This window comes from Daucus carota, chromosome 2, assembly GCF_001625215.2.
Source record: "Daucus carota subsp. sativus chromosome 2, DH1 v3.0, whole genome shotgun sequence".
Classification (NCBI taxonomy): Eukaryota; Viridiplantae; Streptophyta; class Magnoliopsida; order Apiales; family Apiaceae; genus Daucus; species Daucus carota.
Genome location: NC_030382.2, coordinates 12,820,927 through 12,840,462, shown reverse-complemented (window position 1 = coordinate 12,840,462; position 19,536 = coordinate 12,820,927). Strand labels below are relative to the sequence as shown.

Here is a 19,536-nt window from a genome sequence, read left to right as displayed (position 1 = left end):
ATAACTTATACTAATTCAATGCTCTACTTGATATTTAAGAAGCTCAGGGACTGTTGTGCTTCATGTGTGTTGATGGTTCTGCACAGAAGATTTTGGATCCCGTCGACCCATCTTTGTTTATGGATCTTGTTCTTGCACTTGAATTCTAGTAGTCCTTTGGCTGTCTTAACTCCGAAATGAGTTTCTACATTTTCCCTTTCTTTCTTAAACGGCCATGCAGTAGTCTCGTCGCAGATTCCATAGACAACACCTGCAGTCATCAACAGCGAGTTAGAACGGTCTGTTTTCGAGTTTCAGAGGGAACGTGTAGATGTTTCTCTGTGTGCTTACATTTGTTCTTTTTTGAAAAAGCTCCTCCAACGTGTTTGCTCTTGAGCTTGATTGTCACCTGCTTGTGAGCTCAAATGAGAAACCATATGTTGTAAAGATAACATCAGAACTCAGAAGCTAATGCCTTCTGTACTCTTACTAACTATATCCTCACCTCATATTTCTTATTAATGTAGATTGACACATGCTTCCACCGAAAGACACCTGGAATTTATCGCGCTTTGCTTAGACATGAAATCGAGTGACTGATATGTCTGGTTCCAATTCAAGTCATTATTTATGAAGAACCTACCTTTACAAGTGTGTTGTAGCAGATCTCCTATGCAAGGAGGATCCCTCCCCTGAGATTCATCGCCTAAATCATCAATCACGCGAGCTTCTGGGACGTTTCTGTCATACGGGCTAATGGCAGCAGTCTTCTTTCCTTCTTTCGGAGCTCTGGCCTTCAAAGCCGCTTCTCCTCTCAAAGCTAATACGCATAAACAACATTCAACCAAACTGCTGAAATTTTCATGGTTCTAAACAACATTGACAGTAAAATATTCGACGAATGAATTTACCAGTTGCAGCAGCAGCTGTCAGAGTAAGTAAATCACTTGGACTTCGAATATCAATCGATGATTTAACAACAGAGGCCACAGTATCATGATCAGCACCAGCTGATTCCGCCAGCTCGATACAATAAGACGCCAAGAGTTCTGTAGCTGATGCCAGAGAAGAACTCATTTTGGAGCCCGATTCTTTTGCATTTTTGTTTGCAGCAACTGCAGCCAGTGCTGCGGCTACTCCAGCAACTGAGGTAGCCGAATGCAGGTGCGCGTTGTCTATCCGTGCTTTCTCTTTCTTCTTCACCGTGCTGCTCATCTCCCTCTTATGGAACCATCTCCCAATTGTCCTTGGTTTCGGAGCATTAACGACATTCATAATGTTCGCCTTCTGTAAAAATTAAATTTTATTATCAGTTACTATATAAACCTCGGAAAGTATCATAACATGTACTCCCTCCGTCCCAATCAATTCTATACAGTTTCCTTTTTGGGACGTCCATCATTTCTATACATTCCAAATATAGTAACTTTTAATAATATAAAACGCTATTACACCCACTTCTTTCTTCCACTATCTCCATTCTATAGTAATATAAACACTATTACACCCACTATTTTCCTCCAATATCTCAAATCTATCATTAAATATAAATGGGTCCCACCACTTTCTTTACTTTTCATCTCACTTTACTCACTTTTTACACTTTTTCTAGGTCTCCGTGTCCAAACCAAATGTATACAATCTACCGGGACGGAGGGAGTACTCATTTTATAAGGCACGTAAGCTTAATTATTATTTTTTTTGGAAAAAAAAACAATCTGGACCAAGCATTAATGACATTCATAAAGTTCGTCGTTTTAAAGTTAAATTTTATAAACATCAAATATTAAACTCAGACGTAAGATATTAAATAAATCCAGATCTCTCAAATAGCTCATTCCGAAAAGTATTAAAACACATGCTCGTTTTGTAAGACATATACATCTAAATTTTTTAAATAAAACAACTTGAACCCGAGCATTGTGCAAAGATTGAAGGTTCGAGTCTAAGACGAGACGAGTAAAAAAAACTTGGGACTTGGATTATTACCATGTGTGGTGCAATGACTGGTTCAGGAACTCGAGGCGGACTATTGTTAGTAACAACAAATTGTTTGGAAATATTTTTGTGAGCCAGAGCTTTCGAGATCTCCGTAGCAGAAAGACTCCACGACCTGGACAAAAAATCCAAGGGCTCTTTCGGTGTCTCCGGAACTGTTACTTTCGGCTCTTCAGATTCTCCCCCCTCGGATGAATTTTTGTTCCAACCCATCAAGTGATCACCCTCCATTCTCGCTGTAAAATCTCGAATATTAGATATCAAGAATCTTGAAATGGATAGAGAAGATAGAGCTTGTTTTGAGATAAAAATGAAGAAATGTCTTGTGGAGGTATTTAAGTAGGGGATGTGTAGATTCCCAGGGGACACAAGAGCCCGTAAAAGTGGGACAAAATGTCTTGACATGGAGTCTCGTGTTTTAAACCTCCCATGAATTCATGCACCCTTTTGTCATAAACAATGCTCATAGGGTTGCAAAATGTTGCCCAGCTCGGACCGCCGGATTTAGGAATGTCTCGATATATGCAGACATGTATCCGTATATTTATACTCCCTCCGTCTCAAAATACTTTTCCTGTTTCTGTTTTTCACGTTTGCCAACACACTTTTGATCGTTAATATCTTCAATTTTGTATCAGAATTAAATATAAAAATTTCACCGTATTAAAGTACTCATGAATATGAATCCAACAAGATCACACATGACTATATTTCGTCTTATAGATTAGATGTTGAATAGTAATTTGTCTCATGTCATGAACAGTATCGACATCACAAGCAAGAAAAGAAAAAAGAAACGGAGGGAGTATTTGATTACTATTAATGTTAGAATAACATATGATCAATGTAAACTCTCCTTCTAATATTTCGAGATTATAACTTGAGGATTTTAAAGAGTTAGTCAATCAGCGACCTCAAATATTCTCGTATTTAATTATGAACATGAAGACGATGTTATGTGATGAGCGTCCATAATTCACTTTCGATTCAAAAATTGACTTTTAAATAAGAGAAATGTTAGAATAATATATAATTCCGGTAAGTTCTCCTCTCCTCATGATACTTTGAAATTTTAGTCTTACATTTGTATAATGTTTGATTATTCATGATGTCTAAGAAGTAAAGCTCGCCATGCATGTTATTAACTTGATTTTTGTTGAATAGATCATTTGGATCAGAATTTTTTTGAATACACACTTCAGTTACGAGAATGACATAATAATCCATTCTTTAGCCTAGACGATGAACATTCAAGTGAAGAAAATGCTAATACTTCGACCAACTATTTCTTACGAAAATAGTTGATAAATCATAGATAATGGATTGCAACTAGACAAGAATAACTAAATAATACTCCCTCTGTCCCATTTTAGTTGTCACATTTCTTTTTTTGTTGGTCAAATTAACTAATTTTTGACCAAAAATTACAAGTCACTCTTTCATTATTTTAAAAAATTGAAAATTACATCTTAAAGTAGATTAAAAGTAATTTCCGGTAACATATTTTTTTTATTTTTTCAATTGATAAAATATTAATAAATTTTAGTCAAATTTTGGTCAATTTGACCGACACAAAACCAAATGTGACAACTAAAATGAGACGGAGTAATAGATCTAACTTCCTTCATATTCACACTACATGCACATGCACGGTCATTTATAAACAGCGGTCGTTTGTGTGAAGGACAAGTGAAACAAAAACAATTGTTTCGATCAACTACAAAATCTAATAGATAGAAGGGTGGACTGGTCATCTAGTGCTGACCCTTGTTTTTTTAACACAAAACATATTCCTTGTGGTTAACATATTTATATTTAATCACATAGACCGATAAATATGAGACATGTAAGGAACATAAGAAAACACTATTCTGATTTGCCGGACGCTGGTTAATTGGTTGCGTATTTCATGATGATTTTGCATTCCAGATGAGTAGAGTATCGATGTCTCTTTTATGCTCTAATTGTTAGAAGGGTTTGTCTAGTGTGTGGTCATGGGCACATGTTAAGCATCAAATTCTATAATTTTGGTGGATTTTGATGGGTGTGGTCGGTGAATTTGCAGGGGGATCCACCATTATAAAGAAGCATGAGCCAATCAAAAACCACCAAAGTTATAAAATTTGGTGCTTAGAAAACCCGTTGTTAGAATTGTGACACCTTAATATTTTAGGAAAGCTAACGGACATAACTTGAAAATAATACGGATCCTTTAGGTTAACTTAAAAAAAGTGACTTTCTACTTAAATTGGAGAAGTGGAGTTGATAAAATGTTTTGAAAAGAAACCGGAGTTTTTGAGAGAAAAGTTAGGATTCTCGCCTTGTTAAAAGTGCTTCTATTTATTTACACAAATAGATCAAATAAAAGCAGAATGCAGAAACAGCTCCGGCTTCTGCTAATTAACCAAACAGTCACGATGTATGTTTTCACGAAGGTATAGTATTTGTAGTATTGAATATGTCGAGTCCAAACCCCATTTTCGGATCATTGTATCATCTGCTAGCAAATTTAATAATTATGCTAAAATAAATTGAGTTATTATTATAATGTAGAGTTAAAAAATGATTTTTAATGTTAAACTAATAACATGTCTTTAATGATTGGTGTCATATCTTGTTCGGAATTCAGCTTATTATCCAAATATCTATGCATCTTTTTCTTATAAATATAATTTTTCAAACAAGCTTTACATCATGAACCTGCTATATTCATTATTTCCTACATTTTCAAGCTAGTTTTATATCAAGGACCTAATATATTTACCTTTTAGTGTAGTGAAAATTATAACTCCATCTATTTTTTATTTTATATTTAGAATAAACTATAATCTTGTCTAATTTTAGTCCAAGATATAGAACATCTTTAAAATATTAAGTTTTATATTGTATTCGCTAATAGAATTATATATCCTGACAAAAAAAATATAATTATATAACAAGATATAGCATAACATTGGGTCAGAATCAAACATTGGCTTTAGATGGTCGGTTCTTTTGGAGTTTTGGTCATAAAAGAACTGATTGCCAGATCAGTCCAAACTGAAAAATGAAAGATGGAATAGTAGAATAGGTACTATGTTTAATTTAATAAAAAGATTACAGGTGGTGAAATGTACAAAATATTCTTACGTGCTTCAATGTTATTTTGGCGTGTTTGCAGCTTCTTTCTGCCTTTTGGTATCTTCTCTGCTGCCTGAGCTTGTTTCTTTTGCTGAGAGATTATAGAAGCTTTGCTTTTCAGAGATATGGGGCTGTTTGGGTTAGCTTAAAACAAATGACTTCTTGCTTATATTAAAAAAGTGGAGTAAAAGTGAAAAGTAAATAAGTTAATAAAGTGTTTGGGAAAAAAACAGAAGCTGTGAAAGAGAAGCTAGCATTCTCAGCTTTTTAAAAGTGCTTCTACTTTTTTACAAAAACGGGTCAAGAAAAGCAGAAGTTAGAAGCAACTTCTGCTTCTTCTTCCCCAACAGGCCCATGAAGTGCACTTGTTCTGAATCTTATGAATAATGCAACCAAAATACCATTGAATATGGTCAATTTCCAGTGGAGTGACTTGATATGACATTACGTGCTTGTTTGGTTACCAATAGGAAGTTAAATAATATGTAATTTGAGATTACTATGGAAATTATAATAAATGGGAAGTTAAAATTTGTGTTTGGTTGATAGATAGGTTTTAACTTCCTACAGGAAGTGCAAGTTACCAAGGGGGGTCTAGGTCAATAACTTCCTATGTTTTGTAGGCATTTAAAATTCCAAGTAACTTACACTTCCCCAATTAATGTCAACCAAACAGTTTCATCAAATACTACTTCCTAGGAACTTCTACTTCCCACATATCTAGATGTCAACCAAACAAGCACTACGATTTATAATCGAGTCGAATTGCATCAAATTATGTTACACGAACATGATGTTTAGGATATTGTTATGAATCACAAGCTTTCTAATTTTTTAAGTAGGGTTTAAAACGCTTATTAAACGGTGATTTAAATATTTAAATATATATTATTATTCAGTTTACTAAAGTGTTTAAAATTCCAATTAACGCTTGATCATTTAAGCCTCACAAAAATTTCACTTAAACATTCGCTTAATCATTTAAGTGTCACTGGGTCCTCACACGGCTCAAAACCGATTGGTGCTTTTTATAACATTATTTGCTTATTTATCATGGTAAAAAAAAACTCGAATTTGTTATTATTGAAAAAAGTCCTGTCAACAATTTTTGGTCGTTATTCACTTGTCTAGCTTAAAAAATTCAAATGTGCGATTATCGAAAAAGTTTTGCTTAAATATAAGGATTTTTTTTTTCAGAAACTGAAATGAGATGTGAATAAATAATTTATCAACACTTCTTTCTTGTTGACAAAAGGAACAAGAGAATCAATACCAAATGCCACATCTCACACCATCTTAACAAATTTGAGGAAAAGAACCACAATTTTGAACCATAACACAAAAGAAACTTACTCCCTCTGTCCCATTTAATTCTATACGTTTCTTTTTAACTGTTCGACACGCATTTCAATGCTCTTATAAAATATAGTTCCGTAACTTATTTTTGAGATTTTCTTTTTCTGTATAAAAATATAACATTTAAACTTTAATTCAGAAAAGAAAAATTTTAAAAATAAATTGCACAACTACAATTTGCAGGAGCATTAAAGTTCGTGCCGCGTCCCCGTCCCCCAATGTATACAACTCAGGGGGACGGAGGGAGTAATAATTAAGCATAGTCTTCAGAAGCAGGGAGTGCTTCATATGATCCAATAAAAACATCACCATAAACCAGCCCAGCTAAGGCTCCACCAATAAGTGGGCCAGCCCAATAGACCCAATGACCAGAGAAATCCCCACTCGCCACAGCTGGGCCGAAAGAGCGGGCCGGGTTCATGGATCCGCCACTGAATGGGCCTGCAGCCAAGATGTTAGCTCCCACGATGAAGCCGATGGCAATGGGTGCAATGGTGCCTAGTGAGCCCTTTTTGGGGTCCGCTGCGGTGGCGTAGACGGTGTAGACAAGAGCAAAGGTGATGATGATTTCGAACACTACGCCTTCTGCGGCTCCCATGCCTGATACAACTGCATGAGTTGGAATGGCCTGTCCAAACAAACAAGTGATCGTTTGGGTGAGTTTAAAATAAGTTAAGACTTATAAGTGATTAAAATGTTTGGGAAATAAGCCGAAATCCTGAAACAAAAGTTAACACGAACTATACAAATAAGTGCTTCTAACTTATAAACCAGAAACCCGGCTTTAAGCCAGAAACAAACACCCCCTAAAAAGCACATAAGTAACCAATCTCGACTTATAAGTTAAAATAAATTCAATCCTAATAAAACCGTTGAGCATAATTCTTAGACATAATTTTGAACTTGAGTGTTCTAAAAATCTATGATTTATTGAAAAATCCCTAATAAATTTTAGATTATTTTTTAAAAAATATTTTATTAATTAACTGATTGCATTTTGATTTGACTAAATATTTAATTTTTTCAAAAAATCTCCGATAAATCCTGAGTTGGCAGATCGATCAATTAATTTCGATTTAAGATTTCTACCTGCATCAAATAAATAATATTTTATGATTTTATGTAACTCCATGATTGGTAAGCTACTAACATGTGATATTAGACAGCAAAAGGACATCATAATGATTGAAGTGCAGATGATATACTACAGTACTTTAGAATATTAGAGAATGAGACCCTGCGCAGTGTTGGAAAGGGTCAGATTCCAAATGTTGGTTCATAAAATCATACTCACTTTTTTCCTCCGGGATATATACGTTTGTATTGAACACGGAGACTAATAAAAGTGTATAAAGTAATGTAAATTAAGGAGAAGGAGAAAAAAAAGTAAGTAAAGTGATGCGACCCATTAATATTTAAATGATAAATTTGGAAAAGTAGATGAAGGTAGTAGGTGGGTGAGATTTTTATATCGGTTTTTCTATGGTGTGCCCATGGACACATGCTAAGCGCGGAAAATTTTGTGTTTGGATCATTTTGATTGGCTCTTATCTCATGATAATGGTGGACCCCCCTGCAAATACACCAACCACACCAATCAAAATCTTCCAAATACAAAAATTTCCGCGCTTAGCATGTGCCCATGGGCACACACTAGCCAAACCGTTTTTATATTATAAAAATTTACTATTTTGAGAAAGTTTTGAAATGTATAGAATTGAATAGGACATCCCGAAAAGGAAAATGTATAGAAATCAAAGGGACGGGAGGAGTATAATAAATCAGATTTGGTGTATGTGCACGATAACCGAAGGCTAATCGAGACTGAAGTTCCATCCAATCATCATAATCGACGATTTCTTATATTCTTAGTGGTAGTGCTAAAATTACCTTGCCAGCAGTAACAAATTTAAGGAGGAAGCAAGCAGCAGTGGAACCAAGCAATTGAGCAATCCAGTAGAAGAGTCCAGTGATGATGGTGATGTTGCCTCCGACGGCTAATCCGAGGGTGACAGCTGGATTCAAATGGCCACCTGAGATGTTTGCTGCCATGGACACTCCCACAAACAGAGCAAATGCATGAGCTATGGCTATTGCCACTAATCCTGCAGGGTCCAATGCTGCATCAGCTGTGAGCTGCCCTGCAAGTTCATAATCACAATAACAAAAATCAATCTCCAGAGTTGCTCAATCCATAAAACAAACAAAAATTAATCATAAATAATGATCGTATAACGTTCACAAATATCACATAATAAGTTCTAAATCAGGGGTTTTCACGAAAACAGCTCCTGTCCCGGGGATCAGACATATTACCATCTCCGGATCCTATTAAACATACCGGATATGTTTAGTTTGGTATAAAAAACCGCTAACATGAATTTTGTTGTTTACCATAAGCAATGGCTGATCCAACTCCAGCAAACACGAAAAGAAGAGTAGCGATGAACTCGGCCAAATAAGACTTGACTGAGGCACCACTCAAAGAGTCACCAATGCTGCCAATTGCAAGCTTCACCATTTTTTTGCTAAAGAAAGATTATTGCAGAGAATGCAGAAGAGCTGAAGAAATACTATTGCTCAAGTCTCTGTTGTGTGCATCAAGTGTGCAGAGTAGCATGCTTTTTATACTACACAAGTCTAACAAAATCAATCATTTCTTCCGATCATTGTACTTGGCGAGTTAGAGTAGTGGTCTATTTTCACATTTTCTATGTACCGACCCGAGATTAATAGTTCGAATTCTGAAAAAATCACGTGTGCATGAGTATTTAATAATTTCGGTAATTAACAATTATAGGAAATTATATTCTATAATTTGATTGTATATCTTGACGATTTAACATCCAAAATATAATAACATAACAGGTCAATAAAATTTTTATTTCATCTATAAATATTAAAACAATATTCCTTCTGTCCCTCTCATTTCTTTATAGTTTTTTTACACTGTTCAACACACACTTTAATGCGCATATAAAACATAGTTTTATAACTTATTTTTAAAAAATTTCTTTTTTGTATAAAAATATAATCATTAAATTTTTATTTAAAAGAAAAAAAGTTTAAAATAATTTATCAAACTACGTTTTACGAGAGTATTGGAATGCGTGCCGAGCCCTCGTCCCACTGGATAAACAAATGAGGGGGACGGAAGGAAGGAGCACTGAATACGAGTATGAATGCATCACGGGATAATAAGCGATAATCTCAAAAGTCGATCGTTAGTCCAACATCTTGGTTCAATATTTTTCAAATTTATCAAAATCAATGCACAATTAAATTTTAATAAATAAACGACGATATCCTCCAACATAATTATGAACCCTTTTCATATGAAAACTTTTTTTTTTTTTTGACAAATATGACTTATAACTTTACAAATGAGTATCTGTTCTAAGATATTCTCGAGGTGAGCCAGGGTCGAATCAGGACCTGGGACGACAGAGGATAAGCTCTTAACCACTAACCTTTTGATAATTTGTGTGGTCATGGGATCGAGTGGCTGGCGCCGACCGTGGCCCAAAATGTGTGGATTAAGACGTGACCGCCCCACCGGCCATGTTCGAAATATGATTGTGAAGACAACTAAGTTTTAATATTTTTTTAGGTAATTAATTTATAAATATTAAGAAATTAAATTGAAGATAAGTTTAATTATGACGGATTAGTTGTACTCTATAAAATACATAAATGGTAAGCTCCTATGATTAGCATCTTTTGTCACGAACACCTAAAACACGAGCTAATTACATTTTTCTAGGGAGAGCATGTCTGTATATTGTTTTTTCCTTTCATGCTCGTATAAGAATATATATATTTTATAAATCAATTTCTTTTAGTTTACAAATTTTATTATCTAACTGAATGATATATAAAATATCATCGGATGCTTTGATAATATAATTTAGTGTTTGAAATAAAATTTATAAATTACGCCGATATAAAAATATAAATCAAAATTATTAAATATAAATAAAACTCGTACCGCAAAGCACAAGTTAGTTAATGTAATAGTGATAACTCAACGTAATAAAAGAACACAAAACTATACGTAAGCATAATATAGGAATCAACAAGTTGGAGATCCGGTACGAACAGACACAAACAATCTAGATAATTGAAACAAAATTGTTAATACCATGCAAGTTTGAATGGAATTGATGCATATTTAAAGCATTGAAATATGGATTGAACATATATGGCATGCTAGTCTGAGAATATGAATTGTGAGGCAATAAACCAGACATCATGTTCATAGCAGATAAATTCATGTGAGGAACATATGGCATAGAAATAGGCAAAGATAAATTAGGAGCAATCACAGTTTTACAGTTAGCAGATAAATGATTAACACTACCACATTTACTGCAGGTTTTCCTAGGAGCACTAGCATTGGGAGTGTAATTAGTGTGTTTATTGACTCCAATCTTACCATTCCTATTCCCTTTTTTTTTTAGTCTCTTATGATTTAGACTCACTAGCATCCAATTTCTTCTTAGTCTTATTACTAGAATTTTGAATGTTGTTTACACTCTCACTAGTCTTAGAAGATTTATTCTCACCTTTGACAAAGTTCTTCTTAACAGGACCATATTTCTTGTTAAGTTTCTTGAGAGCTTTCCTGTCAACTGATGAATTTTTATTCAACTGATGACTTTCATCAGTTGAAGCTTTGGGTTTCAACTGATGATCATCATCAGTATTTTCATCACTTGAACTGACCTCCGAGATCTCAAGAACTTTCTTGTCTCTTTTACATTCATTCTCAACAAAGGTTTCTCTACCTTGCATGTTGATAATATTAGCTGAAACATTTCTTCCAGATTTCCATCTGGCAATTATTTCTTGTTCCTTATCAAGCTGTTTTCTTATGATCTCTTCTCTTTTCAGAACAACCAAAAGATCATCTTTGGTTGTCTGACACTAAATCTTCAGTTTCTCAAACTCAATCAACTGAGTTTCCAGAGCACTGTTTCTATCACTAAGAAAGGTGTTAGCTTTGTTAGGTCCAGATATGATTGTAGAAGGGGGGGGGGGGTTGAATACAATCAGTACCAAATCGTCGCGGAAGTGAATCTGATTGAATATGATTTGTTAATCAGATTATAATTAATTAATATAACAATGTTTGAAGTCGTTATATAATTAAAATGGTTCAGTTTTAATGTTCACTAAAGTTCGTAGAATAAATTCGACAGGGTATATTCTAGATTTAGTGATTAAAACAACCGGGTTATCAAAGCACAGAAAACTGTGGATATAACGATCAAGCAAGTTACGAACAACTTGAAAGCTTTACAAATGCTTTGATTTTCAAAGTGATGAACACTAAAAATGAAGGATGCAATGCCATATTTATAGGCAAAGCATTTGTACTTGTAAGACAATTGAAAGACAAGACAATTGTGAGTAGCAAAGACAAAGTAGCAAGGGCAAGACAATTTCAGATTGCCTTGCAAGCACAAGACACAGCAGAAAGACAATTAAAAAGCTAGCAAGACAATTAACCTTCGGTAGGACAATTGCAATTGTCTTGCTGAAACTATTCGGTCAGACAATCTTGGATTGTCTTGGCAGAATGCATTCGGCCAGACAATTTAAGATTGTCTTGCAAGCATCCAGTCGGTCAGACAATCAAGATTGTCTTGGCAGTGCATAATCGGGCAGACAATCAAGGATTGTCTTGCTGATCATCATTCGGTAAGACAATCAACAAATGTCTTGCACGCCTCCTGATTTCTTCGGTAAGACAAAGACTGGTTGTCTTGGCAGTTGATTCAGGAACTTAGTAAGACAATTGAGATTGTCTTGTAAGTAACATAACATTCGGTAAGACAAACTAAAGAGATTGTCTTGCCGAATCCTTAACAAATTAACAAGACAAAACAGATTGTCTTGATGCCAAAGTGTAGGTGATTGAAATGTAATATGACATATATTTAAAATAGAAAATTATCCACTTAATTAAGTTAATCATATAAATTCATAAATTAAATTAATTCGAGAGTGAATTAACTTAATAAATAAATTACATAATTAATATAATTATTTATGAAGTGAAATAATAATCTATTAAATATTTAATCACCCATTCTTCAGTAGAACTGCTTCCCGTCTTCTTTATCCATTTAAAACTTCGTCTTGATCTGTCGAACGAACGAACCATCAAATCTGCTTGACTTCAAATATTTAATTTGAATAACTGATACACAGATGTACTGTCTGGTTCATCTGTATCTAGTTAAATCAATTATTCTTTGTCAAATAAACATTAAGAAATTGATTTGTTCGTCGAGTCTTCGTCTTGTAAGTACTTCTTCATTAAATGGAATCCTTTGATAAAATAAAGTATAGAAACTTTATATCTTCTGAACTCCTGAACGTGCCACAAAAGATTATTTGTGCACTGAGGCTTGAACATATTAATGAACTTCTTTCAGTGGTGTGCAGCAGCATCCTGGAATTTATCTGATATATAATTCCCATAAATCATTTGACGTTCTTCGTACGGATTCCGTTGACTTGCTATTTACTGAGCTTTCTTATCTGAGTTGAGTTGTACCTCTTTAAATACAAATAGGCTGAACATATGCCTTTCAATCTCCCCCTATTTGTTTGTTAACATAACATGCAAATTTCCTAGAGGATAACTCAACTAACAGATAAGACAAAGATTTAAACAAAGGAATGTAAATAGCAAAAGTTTATGGCTTGCATTAAACATTAAACCATGATCATAAATAGATTACAAAAGGATGTTCCTTGAACATATCTAACAAAATATCCTAATCAATCTATTCACTCAGAACGAGTGACTTCTCCTTCTTCAGCATCTGAACAGTGAATAATTGGAGTAGAAGGCTCATTCTGAGTAGGCTCTTCAGCTGCAGTGGATTCTCCACGCTTCTTTCTTTCACGAGCCAATGAAAGATAATATTGAACCTCTATATCCACAGGGTCTTCGATGAAATCTGCTGGCTGAGATTGGTTGATATACTTCATCTTCCTGAAGTATTGTTGAATATTTCTCCTTGTGCAGTAGTTTACAATCTCAGTATCAGCATCAGCTTTGGCCTTAGTAGCGAAGCCCTTGGTACGTAGAATTGTTGATACAAGAACCAACTGACTAACATCATACTTAAGAAGATGTTGGTGGTCCAGGTAGAAGGTTCCAAATTTTCTCTCGTGAATGAACTTGACACAGTAAGGCTTTCTGACAACTTGTGGACTGTTATGAATAGCACAATCCATAAGTCTGTCACGAAGGAGTTCATTCAGATTTGAGCTGCGTCTGATCTTGTTACGAATCACCCAGATTTCAGTTAGAGATAGAAACTTGAATAAATCAATTGAAACCCTGAATGTTCTGTTTCTCTGAGTAGAAATAATGATCTCCCATTCATTGAGAAGATTCTTGACACCAATAGTTATATATTCTAACTCGAGAGCAAGAGCACGCATAAACATATCTTCATTAGGGTTAGCCTCTCTCAGGTCATAAATGAAGGATTTGAACTTACCATCATTGAAAGGTTCCCTTTGAGGTCCAGAGAGGATTTGCCTTGCAATATCCCAGCTTTCACCAACTTTCCTGGAGATATCCTCTCTCTTTTCCTTGCACTTAGCATCCCAAAGTTTTTGTTTCTCCAGCTTGACCAACTCATCAGTTGTCCTCTTTTCATCCACCAGTTTCTGCAATTCCTGAAGCTTTGCTTTGCTAGCTTCATGTTGAGCTTTAAACATTTTGACTTTTTCCATGTGCTCAGGGTCCACAGACTGGTCTTCATTGAAAAGAAAGCCTTCCTCGAAACGACCTTCTTCCTCAGCTTCAAAATAAGCAGAATCAAATGCGTCATCATCATCAATATCTTCAGGAATATTGTCATAATCCTGATTAGTGAAGATGTTCTCAGTTTCAGGCATTTTGCCTTTAGATTTGCTAGCTGCAGAAGAATCCTTTTCACTTGCTCCTTCTCCACCCTTATCACTCCTATCAGTATCACCACCCTTATCAGCAGCATCAGCATTGCTGTCATCCTTATCTTTGTCATCCTTATCCTTCTCCCCCTTAGTTGAGGGATCCTCTGGAGTAGACTGAGATGTTGACGGATTGATCTTTAAGTGTTGAACAACTTGAGCCAAAGTTTGCTCTAAGTTGTCAAGCTTCGTCAGACAGAGCTCCTGAGTTGTATCAAATTTGTCCATCCTAGAGTGAATGCCCCGTACATGATCATCCAATTCCTTTTTCAGAGAAGTAAAGGAGGGATCAGCAACTTTCTCTTGCAGAGTCACCAGCTCTCCACTTCTGAATCTTGCATTATCAGCATTCAACCTTTCTATCTCAGCCCTCAGAGCAGCCATTTGTTCCTGTAACAGATCTGTGTTGGTGTGTGCACTCACCTCACGAACACTCAAAGATTTTTCACTATCCTCTCGTGCATGTGTTTCGCTCGGTGTTTGCCTGATTTCACTCGTAGTTTTCACACCGTCACCAGAACCTGTATATACAACCATAGTCCCCTGAGATGGAACCGTAGGAAGTGAAGGAACAAATTGTCCTTCAGATGCCTGTGAAGGCTGATGTACTTGCAAGTTGCCAAGTAGATCCTGATCCAAAAAGAAAGAGTGATCAGAAAGATTTTCATATAACATGTTTTGAAATTCTGTGCTCTCTCTAGGTTCAGTGTTTACTAGCGTGAGTGCTAGTTGTGTGCTTGACTCTTTACAGGATACCGCGGTCGGACGACCAATTTCAATAAATGCATTCTGTGGAGAGAATGAATCTAGAGACTGTATATTTACCGTTTCAGAGTCCAAATCCTTTTGGGAGGAAATGGATGCAGCTGCAGTTGTCTCTGGTTCTGCCACCCTTTGCTTCTTATGAGACAGAGCTGCGGGATCTCGTAACAGTGCACTCCCACTCCGTTTCCGGGCTACCTTTCTAACAACAGGGGTTGAAGTAGTGTTGTTTGAAGTGTTTGATGAAGAATCAGTAGTTGAAGCGGAAACATCAGCTTGGATATGAACCTGGGTGTTTTCAGGTTCAATGTTGGGAGTCTGGAAATCAAATCCAATATCACAATCATAATCTGCAATATCAATATTAAAGGTATCAGTGAGATTAGAAAGTACCTGAGCTACCTGTAAATCAGCCCTGAAGTCCTGTAGGCCAGGATTGATAGCAGAATCAGCAGGCAGTGGCTGAGAGGTTGATTGTGGTTGAGGAATGGTATGTGTATGTGTAGGTGAAGGTGTTGGTTCAGATTGAGAGGGAAGAATGGAGGCTTGTTGGTCTGGGAAGAAGTTGTATTGTGGAGGGGATTGGTGTTGAGATTGGTGAGGAGAATTGTATGATGATTGGTGAGGTGATTGTTGTGGTGAATTGTAAGGAGGGTTGTAGGGAGAGTAATGTGAGGATTGGCTGGATGACTGATAGTCTTGAAGTAGTTGAAGTGGTTGATAGTTTTGAGGAGGTGATTGTTGTTGCGGTTGTTCTTGTTGTTGAGCTTGTTGTTGTTGTTGTGGTTGATATTGTTGTTGTTGTAGTGGTTCTGGAACTTGTACACGCTGAAAAGGAACACTGAATTGCTCAAGCATGAATGGAGTCACCACCAGTGATACATTGTCATGCTTTTTCTTGTTGACCAGCCTAGTTTGGATCTTGGCACAAGTCCTCTGAATAGGAACAACAGGAGAATCGACGTACATGTGCCTATCATCATCATTCATCTTATCATTCATAAACAACATCAGGAATCTGGGGTAGAAGCATTCAACTTTCTCATTCCTCTGAATTGATCTCTGTGTAACAGACCCCATCTTTCTGATAATCTCCCTCAGCAATATCTTCCCGAAATTGATTCGACGGTTATAAGCTATGCTTAATCCAAAGATTTGCAGCATTGAAGATATATTCCCAAAGTTCTTACGATTAGTGGGAGCAAACACCTTGGCAAGGGTGTCAAAGAACACATCCCATTCAGCTTTCAGATTTCCCTTTGACATCTTCGGGAGAAAAATCTGACCTTGATAGTGAATATCCTGAAAGAACTGTCTCAATTCATCCTCTGAAGGATCTGGCTCAAAATTGTCCCTTGGAAGTCCTAAGATCCGGTTCACATCATCGACAGTGATTACAATACGTTTCCTATTAGGAAGATCCCCTATTATCTTGTAATTCTCCAGAGTCGTAGAATTGACAGCATTTGAGTAGAAGTCAAAAAGAGGTTGCAGCTTAATCGGAATATCTGCAGTCAGTGCCGTACTGACTAAACTCTGTCTCGAAAGGAATCTGACCCAAGTCCGGAATCTATCAGAGCAATCATCAGGGTTGAGGCTGGCACAGTAGTTAGTCTCAGCAACCACGAATTCTCCGGCCATTTTTAATAATTAAAAATTGAATTAAGCGAGAATTTTTCAAATTAAATGTGAATTCTCAAATATCTCGCAAATTTCAACTAATAATTAAACTTGATTAACTAATTAATAATTCGAAATATTAAAATATTATCGAATTAAAAGTTAATTAACTAAAATGGCACTAAGTCAAATGAAGTCCACTTCGCCAAACGCAGCCTTAAAGTTAAGTCCAAATAACTCTAAATATAAACAGCCAAACAAGCCCTTAAATTAGAAAAGCCCCAAATCACTCCAAGAACCCTAAATCAACCACGGATGCTTTCGATTTACGGGTTCAACAGCCGAATACAGATATATGGTCCAGTAAGTCGATCAAACCCAGAATCAAATCAGCCAAAATGATCGAGTAACTCAAGAACACTCAAACCCAGTACGATTTTGGCAGAGCTTCGACACGATTCAATGAAAGTCGAGTAACACAGCAAGCAACAAAGGCTTGAAACACGAAACCGAGCAAGTTTTTATCTCTAAAACTTGAAAAACGAGGTCGAATGTGTGTGTGTAGTGTGTGTATATGCGTGATGGAGAAGATGAAGGCAACGGGCAAGACAAACGAGATTGTCTTGCTCGAATTGTCTTGAGACAAAAAAATATACAAACAGCAAGACAAACGTGAATTAAGTCTCGGTAAGACAATGTAAGATTGTATTGCCGAGATTTATCTAAACAGACAAGTCACGTGTCTGTAAGACAATTATAATTGTCTTACAGATACAAAAAGGCGAATAAAGGGATAGGCTCGGTAAGACAAAATAATTGTCTTGCCGAGTTTTTGTTTGATTTAATAGAAATAAACTGAGAAACCGGTTCAGCAAGACAATTTGAGATTGTCTTGCCGAGCCAATCAGTAGACAATGTAATTGTCTAAAAGAAAAACAAATAATAATAATAATAATATGATTTTTGATTAATTTAAAAGATAAAACTTTTTGCAATTAAAATCAAAAATCTATAATAAAAACAATACTATAAATTACACAAATATTTTGTAAATTTCAACTTTAATTAAATATAAATACTTATGACTTTAACTTTAATTCAAAAAGATGAATTAACTTAAAACCAAATATTTATGCTTAATTAATTTTGAAAAATACAAAATAATTACAAATAATTATCTAAATGCTTAGGGAATAGTACAGGGGAGTGTATGAGCACTTAGAAAATTACAGACTAATATACAAACATGCATAATTACTCAGAATATTATCAGATAACATACAGAAAATCATATAAAATCTAATAAAATAGATATAATTATACAGAAAATTCACAAAAATATACAAAAACATATAATGCATGTGAAAAATATATACAAGAGAACTATGTCATATTTAACATCCCTAACTCACAAACCAGCTTAGAGAAAGTGGATTCATCCAGTGGTTTCGTGAAGATGTCAGCAATTTGCTCAGTCGTGGGTACAAAATATAACACCACTGTACCATTCATGACATGTTCTCGAATGAAATGATACCTGATATCAATGTGCTTGGTTCTTGAATGTTGAACCGGATTGTTGGAAATGGCTATGGCACTTGTATTATCACAAAATATGGGAATTTTGTTTACTACAACACCATAATCATTCAGTTGGTTCTTGATCCACAAGATCTGAGCACATCAGCTACCAGCAGCTATATACTCAGCTTCAGCAGTAGAGGTAGACACTGCGTGCTGCTTCTTGCTATACCAGGAAACCAACCGATGTCCTAGAAATTGACAGCTTCCAGACGTACTCTTCCTATCAATCCTGCATCCTGCATAATCAGAATCTGTATAGCCGGTTAAGTCAAAACCAGTATTCTTAGGGTACCAAATACCTAAACCAGGTGTACCCTTAAGATATCTAAAGATTCTTTTGACGGCTATAAGATGTGATTCCTTAGGATCAGCTTGGAACCTAGCACACAAACATGTTGCAAACATGATATCTGGTCTACTTGCAGTAAGATAAAGTAGAGAGCCAATCATACCTCGATAGCTTGTGATATCAACTTTCTTACCAGATTTATCCTGGTCAAGCTTTGTGGCAGTGGCCTTGGGTGTCTTTGCCGGTGAAGAGTCTTCTAGATTGAACTTTCGAAGAAGATCTCTGACATACTTGGATTGGCAAATGAATATTTTATCTTCCTTTTGGCTTACTTGAAGACCAAGGAAGTAGGACAGCTCACCCATCATACTCATCTCATAGTTACTCTGCATCAACTTAGCAAATCTCTTGCACAAGTTATCGTTAGTAGAACCAAATATAATATCATCAACATATATTTGTACAAATATCATATCCTTATCATGCAATTTGTAAAAGAGAGTTTTGTCTATGACACCTCTAGTAAAATTGTTTTCAATTAAAAACTCAGAGAGAGTGTCATACCATGTCCTTGGTGACTGCTTGAGTCCATAGACAGCTTTGAATAGGAAGTATACAAAATCAGCAAACTCTGGATTTTCAAAGCCAGGGGGCTGTTCCAGATATACTTCTTCTTCTAGCTTTCCATTCAGAAATGCACTTTTCACATCCATTTGATATACCTTGAAGTTGGAGTGTGCAGCAAATGCAAGAAATATTCTGATGGCTTCAAGACGAGCAACTGGAGCATAGGTTTCATCATAATCAATTCCTTCTTCTTGTGAATAACCTTTTGCAACCAGTCTGGC

At 35.6% G+C, this 19,536-nt stretch overlaps 2 protein-coding genes across 2 annotated transcripts; both read right to left on the bottom strand.

Annotated features, from left to right (window-relative positions):
- Window positions 1–23: 23 nt before the first annotated feature.
- LOC108210289 (VAN3-binding protein) lies at window positions 24–2,344 on the bottom strand. The gene is made up of 6 exons (XM_017381611.2): window positions 1,969–2,344; window positions 891–1,266; window positions 623–799; window positions 485–534; window positions 331–388; window positions 24–250 (listed from the first exon to the last, which is right to left on the bottom strand). The coding sequence occupies exons 1-6, from the start codon at window positions 2,206–2,208 to the stop codon at window positions 24–26; spliced, it is 1,128 nt and encodes a 375-aa protein (XP_017237100.1). The 5' UTR covers window positions 2,209–2,344.
- Window positions 2,345–6,582: 4,238 nt separating this feature from the next.
- Window positions 6,583–9,121, bottom strand: LOC108206646 (probable aquaporin TIP-type). The gene is made up of 3 exons (XM_017377018.2): window positions 8,848–9,121; window positions 8,344–8,594; window positions 6,583–7,081 (listed from the first exon to the last, which is right to left on the bottom strand). The coding sequence occupies exons 1-3, from the start codon at window positions 8,972–8,974 to the stop codon at window positions 6,707–6,709; spliced, it is 753 nt and encodes a 250-aa protein (XP_017232507.1). The 5' UTR covers window positions 8,975–9,121; the 3' UTR covers window positions 6,583–6,706.
- Between the last annotated feature and the right edge of the window lie 10,415 nt (window positions 9,122–19,536).

Coding starts and splice junctions, on each gene's coding strand:
- LOC108206646 (XM_017377018.2), bottom strand. CDS start 8,974: ATGGTGAAGCTTGCAATTGGCAGCATTGGTGACTCTTTGAGTGGTGCC. Junction 8,595..8,847: donor TGGATCAGCCATTGCTTATG/GTAAACAACAAA, acceptor ATGAACTTGCAG/GGCAGCTCACAGCTGATGCA. Junction 7,082..8,343: donor AATTTGTTACTGCTGGCAAG/GTAATTTTAGCA, acceptor TTGTTTGGACAG/GCCATTCCAACTCATGCAGT.
- LOC108210289 (XM_017381611.2), bottom strand. CDS start 2,208: ATGGAGGGTGATCACTTGATGGGTTGGAACAAAAATTCATCCGAGGGG. Junction 1,267..1,968: donor CAGTCATTGCACCACACATG/GTAATAATCCAA, acceptor TAATTTTTACAG/AAGGCGAACATTATGAATGT. Junction 535..622: donor GCTACAACACACTTGTAAAG/GTAGGTTCTTCA, acceptor GATAAATTCCAG/GTGTCTTTCGGTGGAAGCAT.